This window comes from Theropithecus gelada, chromosome 2, assembly GCF_003255815.1.
Source record: "Theropithecus gelada isolate Dixy chromosome 2, Tgel_1.0, whole genome shotgun sequence".
Taxonomy (NCBI): domain Eukaryota; kingdom Metazoa; phylum Chordata; class Mammalia; order Primates; family Cercopithecidae; genus Theropithecus; species Theropithecus gelada.
The window spans coordinates 87,679,643-87,696,846 of NC_037669.1; the positions used below are offsets into that span (position 1 = coordinate 87,679,643).

A 17,204-nucleotide genomic window follows, 5' to 3' on the forward strand; every position below is an offset into this window, starting at 1 on the left:
GGGCGCCTGTAGTCCCAGGCTGGAGTGCAGTGGCGCGATCTCGGCTCACTGCAAGCTCCGCCCCCCGGGTTCACGCCATTCTCCCGCCTCAGCCTCCCAAGTAGCTGGGACTACAGGCGCCCGCTACCGCGCCCGGCTAGTTTTTTGTATTTTTAGTAGAGACGGGGTTTCACCATGTTAGCCAGGATAGTCTCGATCTCCTGACCTTGTGATCCACCCGCCTCGGCCTCCCAAAGTGCTGGGATTACAGGCTTGAGCCACCGCGCCCGGCCACTAAGGGCTGGAATTCTTATCTCACTTTTTTTTTTTTTATTTGTTTGAGACGGAGTCTTGCCCTGTCACCCAGGCTGGAGTGCAATGACATGATCTCGGCTCACTGCAACCTCCACCTCTTGGGTTCAAGCGATTCTCCTGCCTCAGTCTCTGGAGTAGCTGGGATTACAGGTGCGTGCCACCACCACACCTGGTTAATTTTTTGTATCTTTAGTAGAGAAGGAGTTTCACCATGTTGGCCAGGCTGGTCTTTTTTTTTTTTTTTTTGAGACGGAGTCTCGCTCAGTCGCCCAGGCTGGAGTGCAGTGGCGCGATCTCGGCTCACTGCAAGCTCCGCCTCCTGGGTTCACGCCACTCTCCTGCCTCAGCCTCCTGAGTAGCTGGGATCAGAGGCGCCCGCCGCCACGCCCGGCTAATTTTTTGCATTTTTTAGTAGAGACGGGGTTTCACCGTGTTAGCCAGGATGGTCTCGATCTCCTGACCTCGTGATCCGCCCGCCTCGGCCTCCCAAAGTGCTGGGATTACAGGTGTGAGCCACCGCGCCCGGCCTCCAGCTGCCAGGCTGGTCTTGAACTCCTGACCTCACGATCCATCTGCCTCAGGCTCCCAAAGTGCTGGGATTACAGGTATGAGCCACTGCGCCTGGCCCTCCTCGTTTCACTTTAATTTATGTTGGTGATGAGGCATTGTAGCAGGAGTCAGGCATATGTGTGATTCAACTTTAAGCTAAAATACCCCATTGATGGATTCAAACCTCAGCTTTAACTGAAGAGAGTTGCAAGACTGCAAGTTCAAAAGAAAATCTGTTATAATTCACAGCCTCAATACTTAGAAACTAAAACAAATTATGGAAATAAATTGGATGCTAAAGCCAATGTTAAGATTCTAACAGTTCAACACAGCCCCTGATTCCAAATTTTGAAAAGGATCTTTGTTCTAGCCAACTAACTTTAAAAGAAGACAACAATATAAACACCTTTCAAGAGAACTTAATTCCTTTCTTTTCCTGGACCACCTAGTAATGGCTAGCACGTGGTGAGCCCTAACCTCAGGCCCAACACTCTTCTAAGCCACTGACCTTCACTGCACAGTCCCCCCCGCTTTTTTTTTTTTTTTTTGAGACGGAGTCTCGCTCTGTCGCCCAGGCTGGAGTGCAGTGGCGCGATTACAGGCTTGAGCCACCGCGCCCGGCCTGATAAACTGAACTTAATCAAAATCTAAATCTTTTGTGCTTCAATGAAGACCATCAAGAAAATGGAAAGATGGCCAGGCACGGTGGCTAACCCCTGTAATCCCATCAATTTGGGAGGCTGAGGCAGGTGGATCACCTAAGGTCAGGAGTCCGAGACCAGCCTGGCCAACACAGTAAAACCCTGTCTCTACTAAAAATACAAAAATTAGCCAGGCAGGCCAGGCGTGGTGGCTAAGGCTGTAATCCCGGCACTTTGGGAGGCCAAGAAGGGTGGACCACCTAAGGTCAGGAGTTCAAGACCAGCCTGACCAATATGGTAAAACCCCATCTCTACTAAAACTACAAAAATTAGCTGGACGTGGTGGTGCATGCCTGTAGTCCCAGCTACTCGGGAGGCTGAGACAGAATTGCTTGAACCCAGGAGGCGGAGGTTGCAGTAAGCTGAGATTGCGTCACTGGACTCGAGCCTGGGCGATGCAGCAAGACTCTGTCTCAAAAAAAATTAGCCATGCATGGTGGCATGTGCCTGCAGTCCCAGCTACTCGGGAGGCTGAGGCACGAGAATTGAACCCCAGGGGTGGAGGTTGCAGTGAGTCGAGATCACACCACTGTACTCCAGCTTGGGCAACAGAGCAAGATTGCATCTCAAAGAAAAAAAAAAAAAGACAACTCACAGAATATGAAAAAGTATTTGCATGTTTCTAAAAGTCTAGTAGCCAGAATATATAAAGAACTCTTACAACTCAACAAAGATAATCTGACTTTTTTTTTTTTTTAGACAGTCTTACCCTGTCACCCAGGCTGGAGTGCAGTGGTGTGGTCTTGGCTCATTGCAACCTTCGCCTCTCAGGTTCAAGCCATTCTTGTGCCTCAGTCTCCCAAGTAGCTGAGATTACAGGCACATACCACCATGCATGGCTGATTTGTGTATTTTTAGTAGAGACAGAGTTTCTCCATGTCGGCCAGGCTGGTCTCGAACCCCTGGCCTCAAGTAATCCGCCCGCCTTAGCCTTCCAAAGTGCTGGGATTGCAGGCATGAGCCACCCACGCCCTGCCCAATCTGATTTTTAAAAGGATAAAGAATTGGATACTTTTCTCCGAAGAAGATATGCAAATGGCCAAATACCATATGGAAAGAGGCTCAGGCCAGATGTGGTGGCTCACACCTGTAATCTCAGCACTTTGGGAGGCCAAGGTGGACAGATCACTTGAGGCCAGAAGTTTGAGACCATCCTGGCCAACATGGTGAAACCCCATCTGTACTAAAAAAATATATACAAATTAGCCAGGCATGGTGGTGCACGCCTATAGTCCCAGCTACTCGGGAGGCTGAGGCATGAGCATCGCTTGAACCGGGGAGGCACAGGTTGCAGTGAGCCAGGATCATGCCCCTGCACCCCAGCCTGTGCGACAGAGCGAGACTCTGTCTCAAAAAAAAAAAAAAAGAAGAGGCTCAATAACATTAGTCATCAGGGAAATGCAAATTAAAACCACAATGAGATACCACTTCACACCCACCAGAACAACTATGATTAAAAAAAAAAAAAAAAAAAGGACAAGAAGTGTTAAGCAAGAATGTGGGGAAATTAGAACCTGTACACTGCCGATGGAAACGTCAAATGGTGCAACAACTTTGGAGAACAATTTGGTAGTTCCTCAAAAAGTCAAACATAGAGTTACCATATAACTCAGGTTCCACTTTTGGCTATATATCCAACAAAAATGAAAACATAAGTTCACATAAAAATTAACATACAAATGCTCATAGCAGCATCATTCACAATGGCCAAAAATGGAAACAAACCTAACACTTATCAACTGCTAATAAATAAACATAATGTGGTATATCCAAAAAATACACTATTACTCCATCATAAAAGGACCGAAGGATTCACACTATAATATGAACGGACCTTGAAAACATAAGGCTAAATTAAAGAAGCCAGTCACAAAAGGCCACACACTGTATGATTCCATTTCTATGAAATGTCCAGAAGAGGCAAATCCATAAGGACAAAAAGTAGATTAGTGACTGCCAGGGGCTGGGGCACAGAGGGATGGGAAGCTTCTGCTAACAGGTACAGGTTCCTTTTTGGGCTGATGAAATGTTCTGGAATTAGATAGTGGCGATGGTCACTCAAAGTTGTGAATATACTAAAAACTACTAAATTGTACACACTGGGTGCAGCAAACCACCGTGGCACATGTATACCTATGTAACAAACCTGCACATTTGGCACATGTACCCCAGAACTTAAAGTTTAATAATAATAATAAATAAATAAATTGTACACATTAAAAAGAGTTAATTTTATGGTATGTGAATTATACCTCAATTTTTAAAAATCCACACCATGGCCAGGCGTGGTGGCTCACGTCTGTAATTCCAGCACTTTGGGAGGCTGAGGCAGGTGGATCACGAGGTCAGACGTTCGAGACCAGCCTCGCCAACATAGTGAAACCCCACCTCTACTAAAAATACAAAAAATTAGCCAGGTGTGGTGGCAGGCCATCTGTAAACCCAGCTACTCAAGAGGCTAAAGCAGGAGAATCACTTGAACCTGGGAGGCGGAGGTTGCAGTAAGCCGAGATCGCACCGCTGCACTCCAGCCTGGGCAATAAGAACGAAACTCTGTCTCAAAAAATCAAAATAAAAAAATTCACCCCATGACCAAATAGGGTTCCCTGGGTCCACCCTATCCAATGTCAGCAACACAAGAGGCAGAACACATGTGGAACAATTTCCAAGAGGACACAGATGGTATAAAAGTTAAGAGAAACATTCCCTAGAGAGCTCCCAGCCTGGAGAAAAGGCTGACAAATCTTTAGGCCCCAAATGAAGATCTAATCCAGTGGTTTTCAAGTGGGACATTTGGCAATGTCTGGAGACATCTTTAATTGCCATAGCTGGGTGGCGAAGTGCTACTCGCATCCAGTGGGTAGAAGCCAGGGTGCTGCTAAACAACGCATGGGATAGCTCCTTACAGAAACACATTATCCAGTCCAAAATGTCAGCAGTGCCATGGCTGATCAACTGTGGGTTTAATCCAAAGATGGGTTCAATTGCTTTTTTAAATCCTAGGATTTATATAACTTAGGGACCTGTTTGATAACACTAATTCCAAATACATCAAAACTTCTACAAGTAGTGGAGCCTGCCTCAAGCCAGAACCAGATGTAGCCAGCTCAGGCCCATCTCAGGCAAACCAGTTTCAAAAGCGCAGTCCAGGCCTTTCTACCCTCAGAGCCAGGCACATGTGAGGCAGCCAGCGAGATCTCTCCTCAAAGGCACAGGTATCAAGTAAGGAATAAATACCGTCAAAGGGCTGCATGTCAAGTTTCATCCCTAAATGGCTAACCAAAGCTTCCTTAAAGCACAATCTTTTTTTTGAGACGGAATCTTGCTCCGTTGCCCAGGCTGGAGTGTAGTGACACGGTCTCTCAGCTCACTGCAAGCTCCACCTCCCAGGTTCACGCCATTCTCCTGCCTCAGCCTCCCGAGTAGCTGGGACTACAGGCGCCCGCCACCATGCCCGGCTAATTTTTTGTATTTTTAGTAGAGATGGGATTTCACCATGTTAGCCAGGATGGTCTCGATCTCCTGACCTCATGATCCGCCCGCCTCGGCCTTCCAAAGTACTGGGATTACAGGTGTGAGCCACTGTGCGTGACCTTTAAAGTACATTATTTCTTAAAATACTAACCAGTAAAGTTTATCTGAAAGACTTGCATAAGGAACGCAAATTTTTTCTCACATAAGAAAGGGTAAAAATATGTTTACAAAAGGGTATGTTGCTAACCCTATACTTGCTGGTATATGCTAAATAAAATCCAAAGCACATACACAGTTCCCATCTGTGAATGCTATCTACTTTTTCACCTATTCCTGCCAAGCTCAGTGGCCCAAGGTTAGCACTGCCACCAAATTTCTAGGCTCTTCAGTGATGCAAGAAAAGTTCAACTGTCTTACTCTGAAAAGACTTTAAGGAAGTTGTTGTTGTTGTTGTTGTTGTTGTTTTTGAGACGGAGTCTCACTCTATGGCCCAGGCTGAAGTGCAGTGGCATGACCTCGGCTCACTGCAACCTCCCCTTCCCAGGTTCAAGTGACTCTCATGCCTCTCTCCTCGGTAGCTGGGACTACAGGCATACGCCACCACGTGCAGCTAATTTTTGTATTTTTAGTAGTGAAGGGGTTTCGCTATGTTGGCCAGGCTGGTCTAGAACTCCTGGCCTCAAGTGATCTGCCTATCTGGGCCTTCCCAAAGTGCTGGGATTACAGGCGTGAGCCACTGCACCTGGCCAAGAAAGTTGTATTTTAAATACAGCTGGGCTTTTAGGACCATAACTCACAGGTTACTTCAGGGTGAGCCTGAATAAGGGAGTGGATTCTTCCCCATCTTCATCATATAAAGGGAAAACGAGTAAACATAAATTATCTGAAAATCTATCACTCAGAAAAAACTAGTCTTAGCATTTTGGTGTACGTAAACCTCCTAGAGTTTTCCTAGACAAATATGTCCATATCAACTTTTTATAAAAATGAGACCATAGTCAGCCAGGTACGTGGCTCATGCCTACAGTCCAAGCACTTTGAGAAGCAGAGGTGGGAGGATTGCTTGAGCTCGAGTTTGAGGCCAACCTGAGCAATATCGCAAGACCCCATCTTTACAAAAAAATTTTAAAAATTAGCTGGGTGTGGTGGCATGCACCTATAGTTCCAGCTATTTGGGAAGTTGAGGCAAGAAGATCGCTTGAGCCCAGGAGTTTGAGGTTGCAGTGACCCATGATCAGGCCACTGCACTCCAGCCTGAGCAAGGGAGTGAGACCCTGTCTCAAAAAAAAAAAAAAAAAAACAAAAAAACTACAGCCATACGATTGGATACTGCTTAAGAAAGCTGCATTTTTTTGAGACAGAGTCTGCTGGGAAGACTGGTGTGCTGCTGGGAAAATGATGGGGGAGCTGCAGACTTGTTTTTTGTTTGTTTTTTCCCAAAGAGCTAGGATCACAGGCATGAGCCACTGTGCTCAGCCTCGCTGTACCCTTTGATTTTTCTTTTTTTCTTTTTTTTCTGAGATGAAGTCTCACTCTCTGTTGCCCAGGCTGGAGTGCAGTGGCATGATCTCGACTCACTGCAACCTCTGCCTCTTGGGTTCAAGCGATTCTCCTGCCTCAGCCTCCCAAGTAGCTGGCATTACAGGTGCCTGCTACCACACCCAGCTAATTTTTGTATTTTTAGTAAAGATGGGGTTTCACCATGTTGGCCAGGCTGGTCTCGAACTCCTGACCTCAAGTGATCTGCCCACCTCGGCCTCCCAAAGTGCTGGGATTACAGGCGTGAGCCACTGCGCCCGGCCTGTTTTCTTTTTTTTCTTTTTTTGTAACCTCTTCTACTAGACTTTAGGGTTGTCCTTACTATCTTGTTACAACCCTGGAATGACTACCTTTGTTCATATATCCTTTTTGCAGTTGCCTGATTTTTCCTTAGAAAAAAATTCTCATAAATAGAACTGCTATTTAATATTGTGGTTTCGGCCAGGTGCAGTGGCACATGCCAGTAATCTCAGCACTTTGGGAGGCTGAGGCAGGCAGATCACTTGAGGTCAGGAGTTCCAGACCAGTCTGGCCAACATGGTGAAACCCCATCTCTACTAAAAACACAAAAATTAGCTGGGTGTGGTGGCACAAGTCTGTAGTCCCAGCTACTCGGGAGGCTGAGGCAGGAGAATTGCTTGAACCCAAGAGGCGCAGGTTGCAGTGAGCCGAGATCGCGCCACTGCACTCCAGCCTCGGTGACAGAGCAAGACTCCGTCTCAAAAAAACGAATATTGGCCAGGTGTGGTGGCTCAAACCTGTAATCCCAGTACTTTGGGAGGCCGAGATGGGTGGATCACGAGGTCAGGAGATCGAGACCATCCTGGCTAACACGGTGAAACCCCGTCTCTACTAAAAAAATAAAAAAATAAAAAAAAACTAGCCGGGCGAGGTGGCAGGCACCTGTAGTCCCAGCTAATCGGGAGGCTGAGGCAGGAGAATGGTGTAAACCCGGGAGGTGGAGCTTGCAGTGAGCCGAGATCTGGCCACTGCACTCCAGCCTGGGTGACAGAGTGAGACTCCGTCTCAAAAAAACAACAACCAAAAAAAACAAAAAAAAAAAACCCCAAATATTGTGGTTTCACACTGCCTAAGTGCTGTTCTTAAAGTCTGACAACACATTCTGTCCCCAGCAACTTACGAAAGTTGTTCTTCTGTCCAGGACGGAGTACAGAGCTGTTCTACGACACACTCTCCCATCAGAGGAAATTATCTACCCTCAACCTTAGCACCCTGGCAGCGTGGACCCCGATTACACGTCCCAAGATGGTGATATTCCACCATCACAGACTAATCCCTTAATTAGTTTTGAGCTGTGAACCAATAACTCAACAATAGTCTATCCCAGGTGTCAGCTGTTTCTAATCCAGCCTCATCCATCTGGATGGAAACCTAGCTTAAACACCCACAGGCCATTTTTGCTAAACAAAATGCCTTGTGGTAGAGGAAAGCATCTCTGTGGCCACACTCAGTCTAATTTAAGGCAAATCTGTCAACTAACATGCTTCTGCCCACAACACATCCCTAACCAGGGTGACGTTCCTCCATCTTCTAACCTAGGGTCAAACCCTGGCCCACCTCAAAGCTGAGGTCCCCCCTGGTTTGCTGCCTCAAGCTTGGCAGTTGTGGGTTTGCAGGCACAGGTAAAAACCCAATGAGGAACTTACATAGAAGTGAAAATGCAAGAAGTGGGCCAGCACTCTGGGGGTCACGCCAGGGAAGGCAGCCAGGAGTTTCTGGAGGTAGACCTCCAGATCCTTCTCCCTCTTCTCCACCAAGCTTCTTGAGTTTTTCCCAATTATCTTTTTGGGCGGAAGCAGATTTTTATCAATCTTTCTCTCTGCAACGAGCTGTAAAAAAACATAAGCACATCAACCACAGACTAAGAGGCTCTGTGCCTATGTAAGGCCGAGGCAAGAAGCCTGAGGACAGGCGCTTGTCAGCACTTGCACAGCCCCTCCCTGCAGTACCAAGATCAGTGACCAAACGAGGGCACCTGGGATTCGCCTCTTTCAATCCAAATTAGCATTAGAAATACCAATACAATTCCAGACAAGGAATTCCATCTGGAGACTTTGGAGACATTCAGAAAAGTAACACCTTTTGCCCCTAAAATTGCCATCTTTTCCAAGCCAGAGTAAAAACCAATTAGGGCAGTGGTGTGTCTTTAAAACACGCTGTAAATGACCCAGAGAAAGACAGCATCTCCAAAAGCAAAGAAAAGATGGAATCACAGCCAGATATTACAGCACAGGCTTTGGAATAGCCATAGCTAGGTCGAACAAGTTCAAACCTGTCGCCTTCCCAGGAAACTGTCTCAGCATCTCGTATCCAAGCTAGGACTGGAAATATTAAAACTGAAATTCAAATATGCTCCTTGCAGACTGGCTCATGCTAGAGCTGAAGGCTAGCATTTACATGCTATATTAATGAACGCAGTTATATTAACAAAGTGATTTATTAAGAACTATGGACATGGAGCCTCTTTTGCCCTAAAACTAATGTGTGGCACAATGGAAACTTGGCCTACAGGACCCTCCAGCCCTGAAATATGTGCTCCCAGCTCTTAACAGTTACCTTTTCATGTAGGTCATGGAAGTCGCTGTAGCGGTGCTTTACCGTCCACTCATGGCTGCCATCAGTGACCTGTATGATGTAAACCTAAAAGGGGAAACCAAAAGCCCTTGTAGCAAGGGAGTCCCAACAAGGAGTCTCCTCCCCCTATAGCAAAAGCTGCAATTACCTTTCCCAATTATCTTTTATCAGTCTTTCTCTCTGCAACTCAGACCCACCCCAAGGCCAAAGTCAGGCTGCCCCTGCCCACTAGCCTCTGCACCTGACCCTTGCTGACCAGCAGGGCCCCTCTCAGCCTCCTCCATGGCCCAAGCAGTAGGGCTGGGAGGCACATGGGACAAGCGTCTGTGGCTCCATCTATCAATAAGGAATGAAAAAAGTGATTACCACAACAAGTCACCTCTTTAGTTTTTTACCTCCTGCCTCTAGGTAACTCAAAACCCAACCCGAGCTGCAGGCAAGGCCATTTCTTCCAAGGGAGGCAGAGGAGGGCCAGTTGTAGCCTGAGCATCTTCTCTGTTGTACTTCTTTCCAGGTGCCCTACCCTCCTGGAAGCAAGTCCTTTTCCAACCCTTTCAACTGGTTCATGGCTGTGATTTCTGCTACTGAGCCAGGAATCAAGGCACAAGCAGCTGATGTGGGGAGGGAGTGGTAGCAACTAAGCTCTATCAGGAGGCAATATGGCCTAGAGGTTAAGGAAGGCCTGGGTTAAAAACCTGGTTCTGTCATTTCCTGGCTGCAGCTTATGTGTCACTTATATAATTAACTTGGAGCCTAAGTTTTCTCTGAGCCTCAGTTCCTCCATCTTAGAATCAAGGACCAAGTAAGGCAATGCATGTAAAATGCTTTGTCCATGGGCCTGACCCATGGCAAGTGTTCAAAGGGTAGGTGTGTTCATAATATCCAACCCGGCACACCCGGAGACAGAGGATGGTAGGGTCCAATCTAGATCACCACCTCCCCCGACACACATGCAGAGGAGGGGTGCAGTCCAGAATAGGGAGAGCTTTTTGAAGATGGCCCTCTTGCTGAAGGTGCCCCTAGCTGATGGCCAGCCAGCCATCAGCTCAGAGACCTCACCCGCCTCCTGCACCTAGTTTCCCTCTCCTCTCTGCAGCATGGAGCTGAAGCCTTCTCCAGCCCTGAGGAGCAGCCATTTCTCCAGGCTGGCCTGTTGCTCCAGGATCCACCCCTCTCCTCTTCCCATCCTGCCTGATTCCTTCCCTTTGCCCTCAGGAAAGGAGAAAAGAGCCCGATGAATGGCCCTCAGAGGGGGAGGTTAGGATGAGGGCCAGAGAGGGGGTGCAGGCAGGGCCAAGGCCCCCACCCACTCCCTACCCTGCGGGAACAAAGGGGATGAAGCAGGGAGGTGCTCAATGCCTAGTTTTTGCCAGGCAGCCCACCAGGCTCACAGGCCTGGCATCCAGCCCCGTCAGAGTCGGAAACTACCCCCCATTTGTCCTCTGTCTCCCCCATAGCTTAGAAGTGTGTGTGCGCAGCTTGTTGCCCCATCTCGCTCCCACAGCCCAAAGTCACGAAGATTCCTAAGGTTTATAGGGCCTGCGCTTCAGCACTGAGACCACCCCTATTTCTTCACAGCTGGGCTCCACCCGTCCTCCGTTCTTGTCTCCGCCCGACCCCCAAGGCGTCTGCCCCCCAGGTCTATCCTTCACTTCTCAGAGAAAATCTCAACCACCACCGCAGGCTTCCCAGATCAGGATGCTGGCGCCTTCTCTTTCTTCAAGGCCTGCGGAGCCTGACCCTTTTCCCTGATTCCATCCATCAGAGACCCTCTCCCCATTGCCTTTCTCCTGAACCCCAGTAACGGTCTCTCAGGCCGGGGCCCCTCCAGTCCTAGAGGATCTAGAAGAGTTTAGCCTCATCTAGACACCCCCCTCCCCAGGCCCCCTTTATCCCCAGATGCCGCCCCCAACCCGAGCCTCCCTTTCTGATCGCGTACCCTTTTCCAAACCGCCTCCCCAGGCCCCAAGCAACCCTTCACCCGAACCTGCGAGGCCCAGATCCCTTTCCTTAGATCCCCCGTCCCAGCCCCCTCGCAATCGCAGACCCTTCTACCCGCTCCTCAGGGTTGCAGATCCTGAACCCCTCCCCAAGCCCCCAAGTCGGACTCCGGGTCCCAGCCACCACCCCCGCTTCAGGTGCCTGCGCCCCCAACAAACCGTATAAGTGTCCACGAGCTCCGAGCCCAAGACGCGAGCTTCCTTGGCCGGCTCGGCTTCCCGCTCGGGCCCGAAGGTACGCGCCGTCGCCATGTTCGGGTCTCTGCCGCCGCCGCCGCCCGGCGCAGACTGGCAGCAGTAGGGGGCGGGGTCAACGTCCCACCGCCCCCCAGCCCCCGCCGCCCCACGCCCCCGCCGCGCGCTGCGCCGCCATCTTGGCCCCGCCTTCTTCCTGCGCCCTCGCCCCGCCCCTCGCGCGTGATTGACAGGCACCACCCACAGCGCGCGCGTGCGCGGTGCTCGCTTGCGTAATCTCTACCTGCGTGGCGCGGCTGGAGGTACGCTGCGCAGCCTGCTAGAAACTGAGACCCCTGGTGGTTACAGCTCTGGGCATCGCCCCTCCGTCCTCGGGAAGAGGGGACAGAAGGTCTCGAGCCTTCCGGGCTACACGAAGCAAGTCACTGCTCTTCCTGGCCTCAGTTTACTCCTCCGGATAAAGGAGGCCATAATAGTGCCTCACCTGGCTGTTGAGCTCTTTCTCTTTAGGGCAAGGCGGGTTGGAGGGGAAAACAGGACCTGTGCTTACCGCCGGAGCAGGGCGAGAACGATTCTGGGCCAGTTCTGAACCTCTCCGAGACTCGGAGTACTCTTGTCAGTGGGGCTCCTGGACAACTGAGTGGGTCGGTTCATGCGCGGCCCGGCACGCAGTAGTGCTCGAGGCAGGGAGCGTGTTTATCAAGAGGGATAAACTTGATACGAACTCTGTACGAAGGAGGGTGTAGGTGGATGGAGGGGTGTGTGCCGCCACTGAGCACAAGAACCCCACGGGGTGGCCGGCCAGAGTTTGAAACGAGGGAGACAGATTGACCTGGACCCAGGAACTACAGTGCTAGAATGGGGAACTGAGTCCTAAACCAAGGAAAAATGAGACCTAGAAGAGGGAGGTGGTAACCTAACTAGAGGGTGAGGAGGAAAGGAGCCTGCCACAGATGGGGCATCTGTAGGGGTGCTGTTGAATAACTGACAGCAGCTGACTTAAGCCCGAAGTGAGTACTTCTTCCTGGGCGGATGGGAGGTCTGGGGCAGGCTCCTCTGGCAGAAGGCTCCTGGCCACCCTGTCCTAAGGTGGATCAGTCACTTCCTCCTTCACCAGTTCCACAGCATCGTACTATGAGCTTGATATTCAAGGCTTCTCTTGGCAGGGCCCTGCACTCCCAGCCTCTCCTTGCACGTTGCACCCCCATTCCAGAGAAGTTGAGTTAAAGGCAGGGGTTGCCAAGTCAGTCAGATCTTGGGCAAGTCACCACTCCTCCAGAGCCTCAGTTTCCTTATCTGGAAAGTGGTGGTCATGGCACCTGCCTCCCTGGTTGGATGGGAGCCTGAGCTGCTGTGTTGCCTGGGCCTTGCCTAGGGCCCATGACTTCATAACTCCTGTCCTGCACTGGACTCATGTTTTCATTCATTCCAGAAACCTTTTCAGAGAGTCCCTTGGGGAGTGTGGGGGACAGGAGGGAAAGAAACCTGGTCCTTGTAGCCCTTCATCTGCTTCCTGCCCTGGGCAGAGGACACGGGGACTCAGGCCAGCCTGAGATCACTGGGACCAGAGGAGGGACTGGAGGATACTACATGCAGGGGTGGGCTGGGCTGGGTTGGGCTGGGCCAGGAATGCGGTGGGGCAGGGCTATTTAAGTCAAGGGCCGGCTGGCAACCCCAGCAGGCTGTCCTGTGAGCCGCCAGCATGGATGACATCTACAAGGCTGCGGTGAGGGACAGGGCTGGGTAGGGCTGGGGTGGGCAGGCCCACTGGGGGCTCACTCAGCTCAGAATGGGGGGCCAGTAGCCCCAGGGAAGTGGTGGGGACCCAGGAGAAAGCCTACGTGCCTTCAACCCAGGCTGTCACAGGGACAGTGGTTCTGGTGTTTGGGGATGCAGAAGGGATGGGAGTTCAGGGTCTGAAGGGTGGTGGAGGATGTCGCAGCTTTCAGCATCATGTCTCACTCTCTGTTTCCAAGTGTCTGTAGTCTGAGGCACTGTTGCTCAGCCACATGTCTCTGCATTTGTCTCTGGACATTTTTGCCTTTCTCTTCATCTCTTCCTCCTGAGCTGTCTGAGTCCCCATTACTGTCTCCCTGTCCCCAACCCCCATTTCTGCCCCTCACATTATGCTTCTCACATGCTCAAAATCTGCTACCCCACTCCAGCCCCTTGACTGGCCGAAGATGCTTTGGGAGGTGGAGGGTGTGAGAGGAGTGGGCTGCAGAGCTTGAGTCCTGGGCTGGAGATGGGGCTTTGAAGTTTGAGGCAGGGAAGTTCTGGACAAGAGGGAGAACCAAGGAAGAAGGAACAGAGAACTGGGGCCCCAGCTCCCATCATGCCTGGCAGGCTCAGCGCTCAGTGGCTTAGCTAGGGGTGAGAGCGAGGGAACAAGGGCTGGAGAGTGGTCACCCCAAGCCCCTGCAGCCTCCTGGGTCACTGGGGGTCTTCAGATGCTATTCTATCCAGGGGTGGTGGTGACCTCCCCCAACCCCAGAGCAAGGACATCCTGGAATGAACAGCTGTCCCCAGGGGAACCCCTCCCTCAGCCTCCCTCACTGCTGGGCAGGGAAGTGCTACAGCCAGCTCTGGGGGCACGCCTGCTTATCCTGTGGGAGTCCATGGAGCTGGAGTGGGGGCAGCCCTCCACCCAGTGCCCATACAAGGCCTGGCGGAGCTGGGGACTAATTTTGGCTCCTGAGGCGGCACTAGCAGGCCAGGGGGCCAGATAACGCTGCCCCACCCCCTGCATGCCAAAGTCCCCAGAACAATCACCAGGTTTAACTTTGTTCCTCATTAAAAATAGCCCAGTGGCCACCCTGGTCAGGTTACAGTGGGTGGCTTGCCTGCCCCCACACTGGTTTTATTGTCCCAACTTGAGGGACAGCTGTCCCTCGGGCCACCCAGCTTGAGTTTCATCAGGGGCTGAAAGGGCATTGAGTGGTCACTGACTATTGTTACTGAGGGTCACCTTGGCCCTGAAGCGGGTGCCCACCTGTCACCCTGGCCCTGAGCCCAGTCTCAGTGAGGCCAGCTGGGTCACATCAGGGCTTTGGGGGCAGGGAGGGAAGACTGAGACCTCCGCCATGTGGCCTGGAAATAGCCTGCCTCCTCCGGCTCCAGCCTTCTCACCTGTGGAATGGATTGGTTTCCTCAGCAGCAGCTATGCCTGAGTCTGAGCCCTGAGATTCCCTTTCCTTTCTAGGTAGAGCAGCTGACAGAAGAGCAGAAAAATGGTGAGAACCCCTATCACACATGTGGGAGACCAGCGGGGCCAGGCTGGCATGGGGACCCCTTACCAGAAGAGGACCCCAGACCAGAGAGCAGAGGCTTGGTCCCTCTTGCTCTGACCTCAGAGAGGTCTCCGAGGGAGGTGGGCAGGTTGGCAGATGGCCCCAGGGTTCTGGCCTTCTGAGGTCCTGGCTGCTGAGCCCTGACTACTGTGCCCCCCAACCCCTGAACACAGAGTTCAAGGCAGCCTTTGACATCTTCGTGCTGGGTGCTGAGGATGGCTGCATCAGCACCAAGGAGCTGGGCAAGGTGATGAGGATGCTGGGCCAGAACCCCACCCCTGAGGAGCTGCAGGAGATGATTGACGAGGTGGACGAGGACGGTGAGCCCCCTCCTCCCCAGGCTCCAGAAGAACCCCAGCTGGCTGGGGGCTGGAATGCTGGCTCTGTTTAGCTGGGAGCGGTTTTGCCTATCTGAGCCTCAGTTGCCTCATCTATAAAATGGGCATAATGGCCACAGAAGCCTGGCATTTGGTGTGAGGGTGCGGTGAGAACATGGGGGTTCATGTCGAAGGTGCTGCCTGCAGTACCTACCCCGGCCTCTGTAACGGCCATGCCGCCCACCCCCAGGCAGCGGCACGGTGGACTTTGATGAGTTCCTGGTCATGATGGTTCGGTGCATGAAGGACGACAGCAAAGGGAAATCTGAGGAGGAGCTGTCTGACCTCTTCCGCATGTTTGACAAGTGAGCATGTGACCCTTGACCTCTGACCCTGACCCACACTCAAGCCGAACTGGAGAGGAGGGCGGTCTCAGATTCCAGGCCTAGGGACCCTGCGGCCTCTGCCTGATTGGGGAGAGGGATGCCCCATCTCCCAGTGTCCCTGCTCTGCCTCCTGGGACATGGGTGGGGCTGCCTTATGCCCTCCCCACAGTCCTACCCTGAGCCCCCTCCCCACAGAAACGCTGATGGCTACATCGACCTGGATGAGCTGAAGATGATGCTGCAGGCTACAGGCGAGACCATCACAGAGGACGACATCGAGGAGCTCATGAAGGACGGAGACAAGAACAACGATGGCCGCATCGACTATGATGGTAAGTGGGTAGGTGGGCTGGTCCCCTGCCTCCATGCCCTGCCCAGCCCCCACCCCCGACCCACACCTGCCCCTCTTTCCACAGAGTTCCTGGAGTTCATGAAGGGTGTGGAGTAGATGCTGACCTTCACCCAGAGCTTCCCATGCCCAGCCTCCAACTCCAGCTGAGTCCTGGGGTTGGGGAGGGGGTTGGGGTCCCAGGACCTGAGCCTGGCCATATCCTCAACCCCAAATCCCCTGACTCCCTCCCCAACTGTGTCCTGGGAGATGCAAATAAAGTGTGCTCCCCAGAGGTCTGCTGTCTGCCTCTGGTGTCCCTGGGCCGGGGACTCTTCCTCAGGACTCACTCTTACCCGATGACTGCTTCCTTCCCTGTCGTAGGCAGGCTGGCTGCAGTGCCTGGTGCCTGACCGCCACTCCACACTGCCTTCTGCGGGGAGTGAGATGAGATCGGAGACTGCTGTGTGGCCTGCCCTGCTGGCTGCCCTCTATCACTCCTCATGCCCAGGCACCATCTCCAGGGATTCAGCATCTGGCGTCTGTGGGGGCCTAGAACCCCTACAAGTTCCTGGGGGCCATCACTTTGGTCAACCACTGTGGCAGCCTAGGGGTCCTCTCCTTGGAGAGAGTGGTTCACTGCGGTACACAGCTAGGCCCTGAATGCTGCCTGGCAGAGCAACCCCCGTTACCTCTCAGCCGTGGCTGGAATGGAGCTGAGCCTGTGGGGTCCCTGCAGGCCCACAGTGCTAGTTCACCTGCCCACTCACTTGTATTTCCTGCCAGCAACATTGACTCCCAGGGCCAGAGGCGCATGGAGTTGGCTCTACCTCCCCTCACCTGTTTGGCCCAGAGAGGTACAGGGACCTGTTAAGGTCATCCAGTGAGTGTGGGGGAGAGCAGAGCCAGCTGGCTTCCAGCCAAGGGCCCTGTCGGATGGGCCACATCCAAATGGGCGTGACTTCCAGTTCCTGTGAACCTCGGAGGCTCGTCTCCTGTGGCCCAGTCTCTTTCCCTGACAGGGACAGAGGCCCAAGGCCTGGCAGCTCTCAGCTTAGTGGGAACGCCCAGTCCAGAGCTGCTGCCAGACAGTGATGCTGTCTTGGGGGCATGGGCATTGGGGGCTGCAAGGAAGTGGAGGTGTCAGCAGTGGTGTTCGCAGGAGGGACAGCTGCCAGCAGCACCCAGACTCTAGCCAGAATGCCATCAGCTGTCCTTGCCCCGCCCAGCCACTCCACTCTCTGCACCTGTGCCCCAGCCTTGGCATTCCCCAGACAGGCCCGGCATTCCAGAGATGGTCTTGGAATTCTACAGACGCCTCTGGTGGAGGCCAGAGCTAGCAAGAACTTTCTGGTCCCTGGAGAGACCTGAGGGGAGTGGAGGGGAGTCCCTTTAGGCCTGCCCTTGTGAGCTGGAGAATTGGGGACCTCTACAGACACCCAGAGTGACCCAGGAAGGGTGACAACCAAGGAGAAAAGGAAGGGCCACATTGGGCAGCACCACCAGCCAGTGTACCACTCAGTGGTTCATCACATA

At 52.3% G+C, this 17,204-nt stretch overlaps 2 protein-coding genes across 3 annotated transcripts in view; one reads left to right on the forward strand and one right to left on the reverse strand.

The window, feature by feature from the left end:
• NISCH (nischarin) overlaps positions 1-11,927 on the reverse strand; it is a 38,844-nt gene extending 26,917 nt beyond the window's left edge. The window contains exons 1-4 of one of the 2 annotated variants that reach the window (XM_025377899.1): positions 11,898-11,927; positions 11,312-11,440; positions 9,135-9,218; positions 8,225-8,407 (exon numbers count right to left, since the gene is read on the reverse strand). In XM_025377899.1, the coding sequence (XP_025233684.1) occupies positions 8,225-8,407; positions 9,135-9,218; positions 11,312-11,404 (360 nt within the window). In that variant the 5' untranslated portion in view covers positions 11,405-11,440; positions 11,898-11,927. Of the gene's footprint in view, positions 1-8,224; positions 8,408-9,134; positions 9,219-11,311; positions 11,540-11,897 lie in introns of those variants that run through there. The other variant, XM_025377900.1, reaches the window with a different exon arrangement.
• Positions 11,928-12,994: 1,067 nt separating this feature from the next.
• TNNC1 (troponin C1, slow skeletal and cardiac type) lies at positions 12,995-15,967 on the forward strand. Its single transcript, XM_025374948.1, has 6 exons — positions 12,995-13,073; positions 14,550-14,580; positions 14,811-14,957; positions 15,205-15,319; positions 15,536-15,672; positions 15,757-15,967. Exons 1-6 carry the CDS (start codon positions 13,050-13,052, stop codon positions 15,786-15,788), a joined length of 486 nt encoding a protein of 161 aa, XP_025230733.1. The 5' UTR covers positions 12,995-13,049; the 3' UTR covers positions 15,789-15,967.
• The last annotated feature ends 1,237 nt before the right edge of the window (positions 15,968-17,204 follow it).

What these genes read in the sequence shown, in the direction of transcription:
- TNNC1 (XM_025374948.1), top strand. Translation starts at nt 13,050, where the DNA reads ATGGATGACATCTACAAGGCTGCG. An exon ending in ATGACATCTACAAGGCTGCG is followed by an intron (nt 13,074 to 14,549) that starts GTGAGGGACAGG and finishes TTTCCTTTCTAG; the next exon opens with GTAGAGCAGCTGACAGAAGA. An exon ending in GACAGAAGAGCAGAAAAATG is followed by an intron (nt 14,581 to 14,810) that starts GTGAGAACCCCT and finishes CCCTGAACACAG; the next exon opens with AGTTCAAGGCAGCCTTTGAC.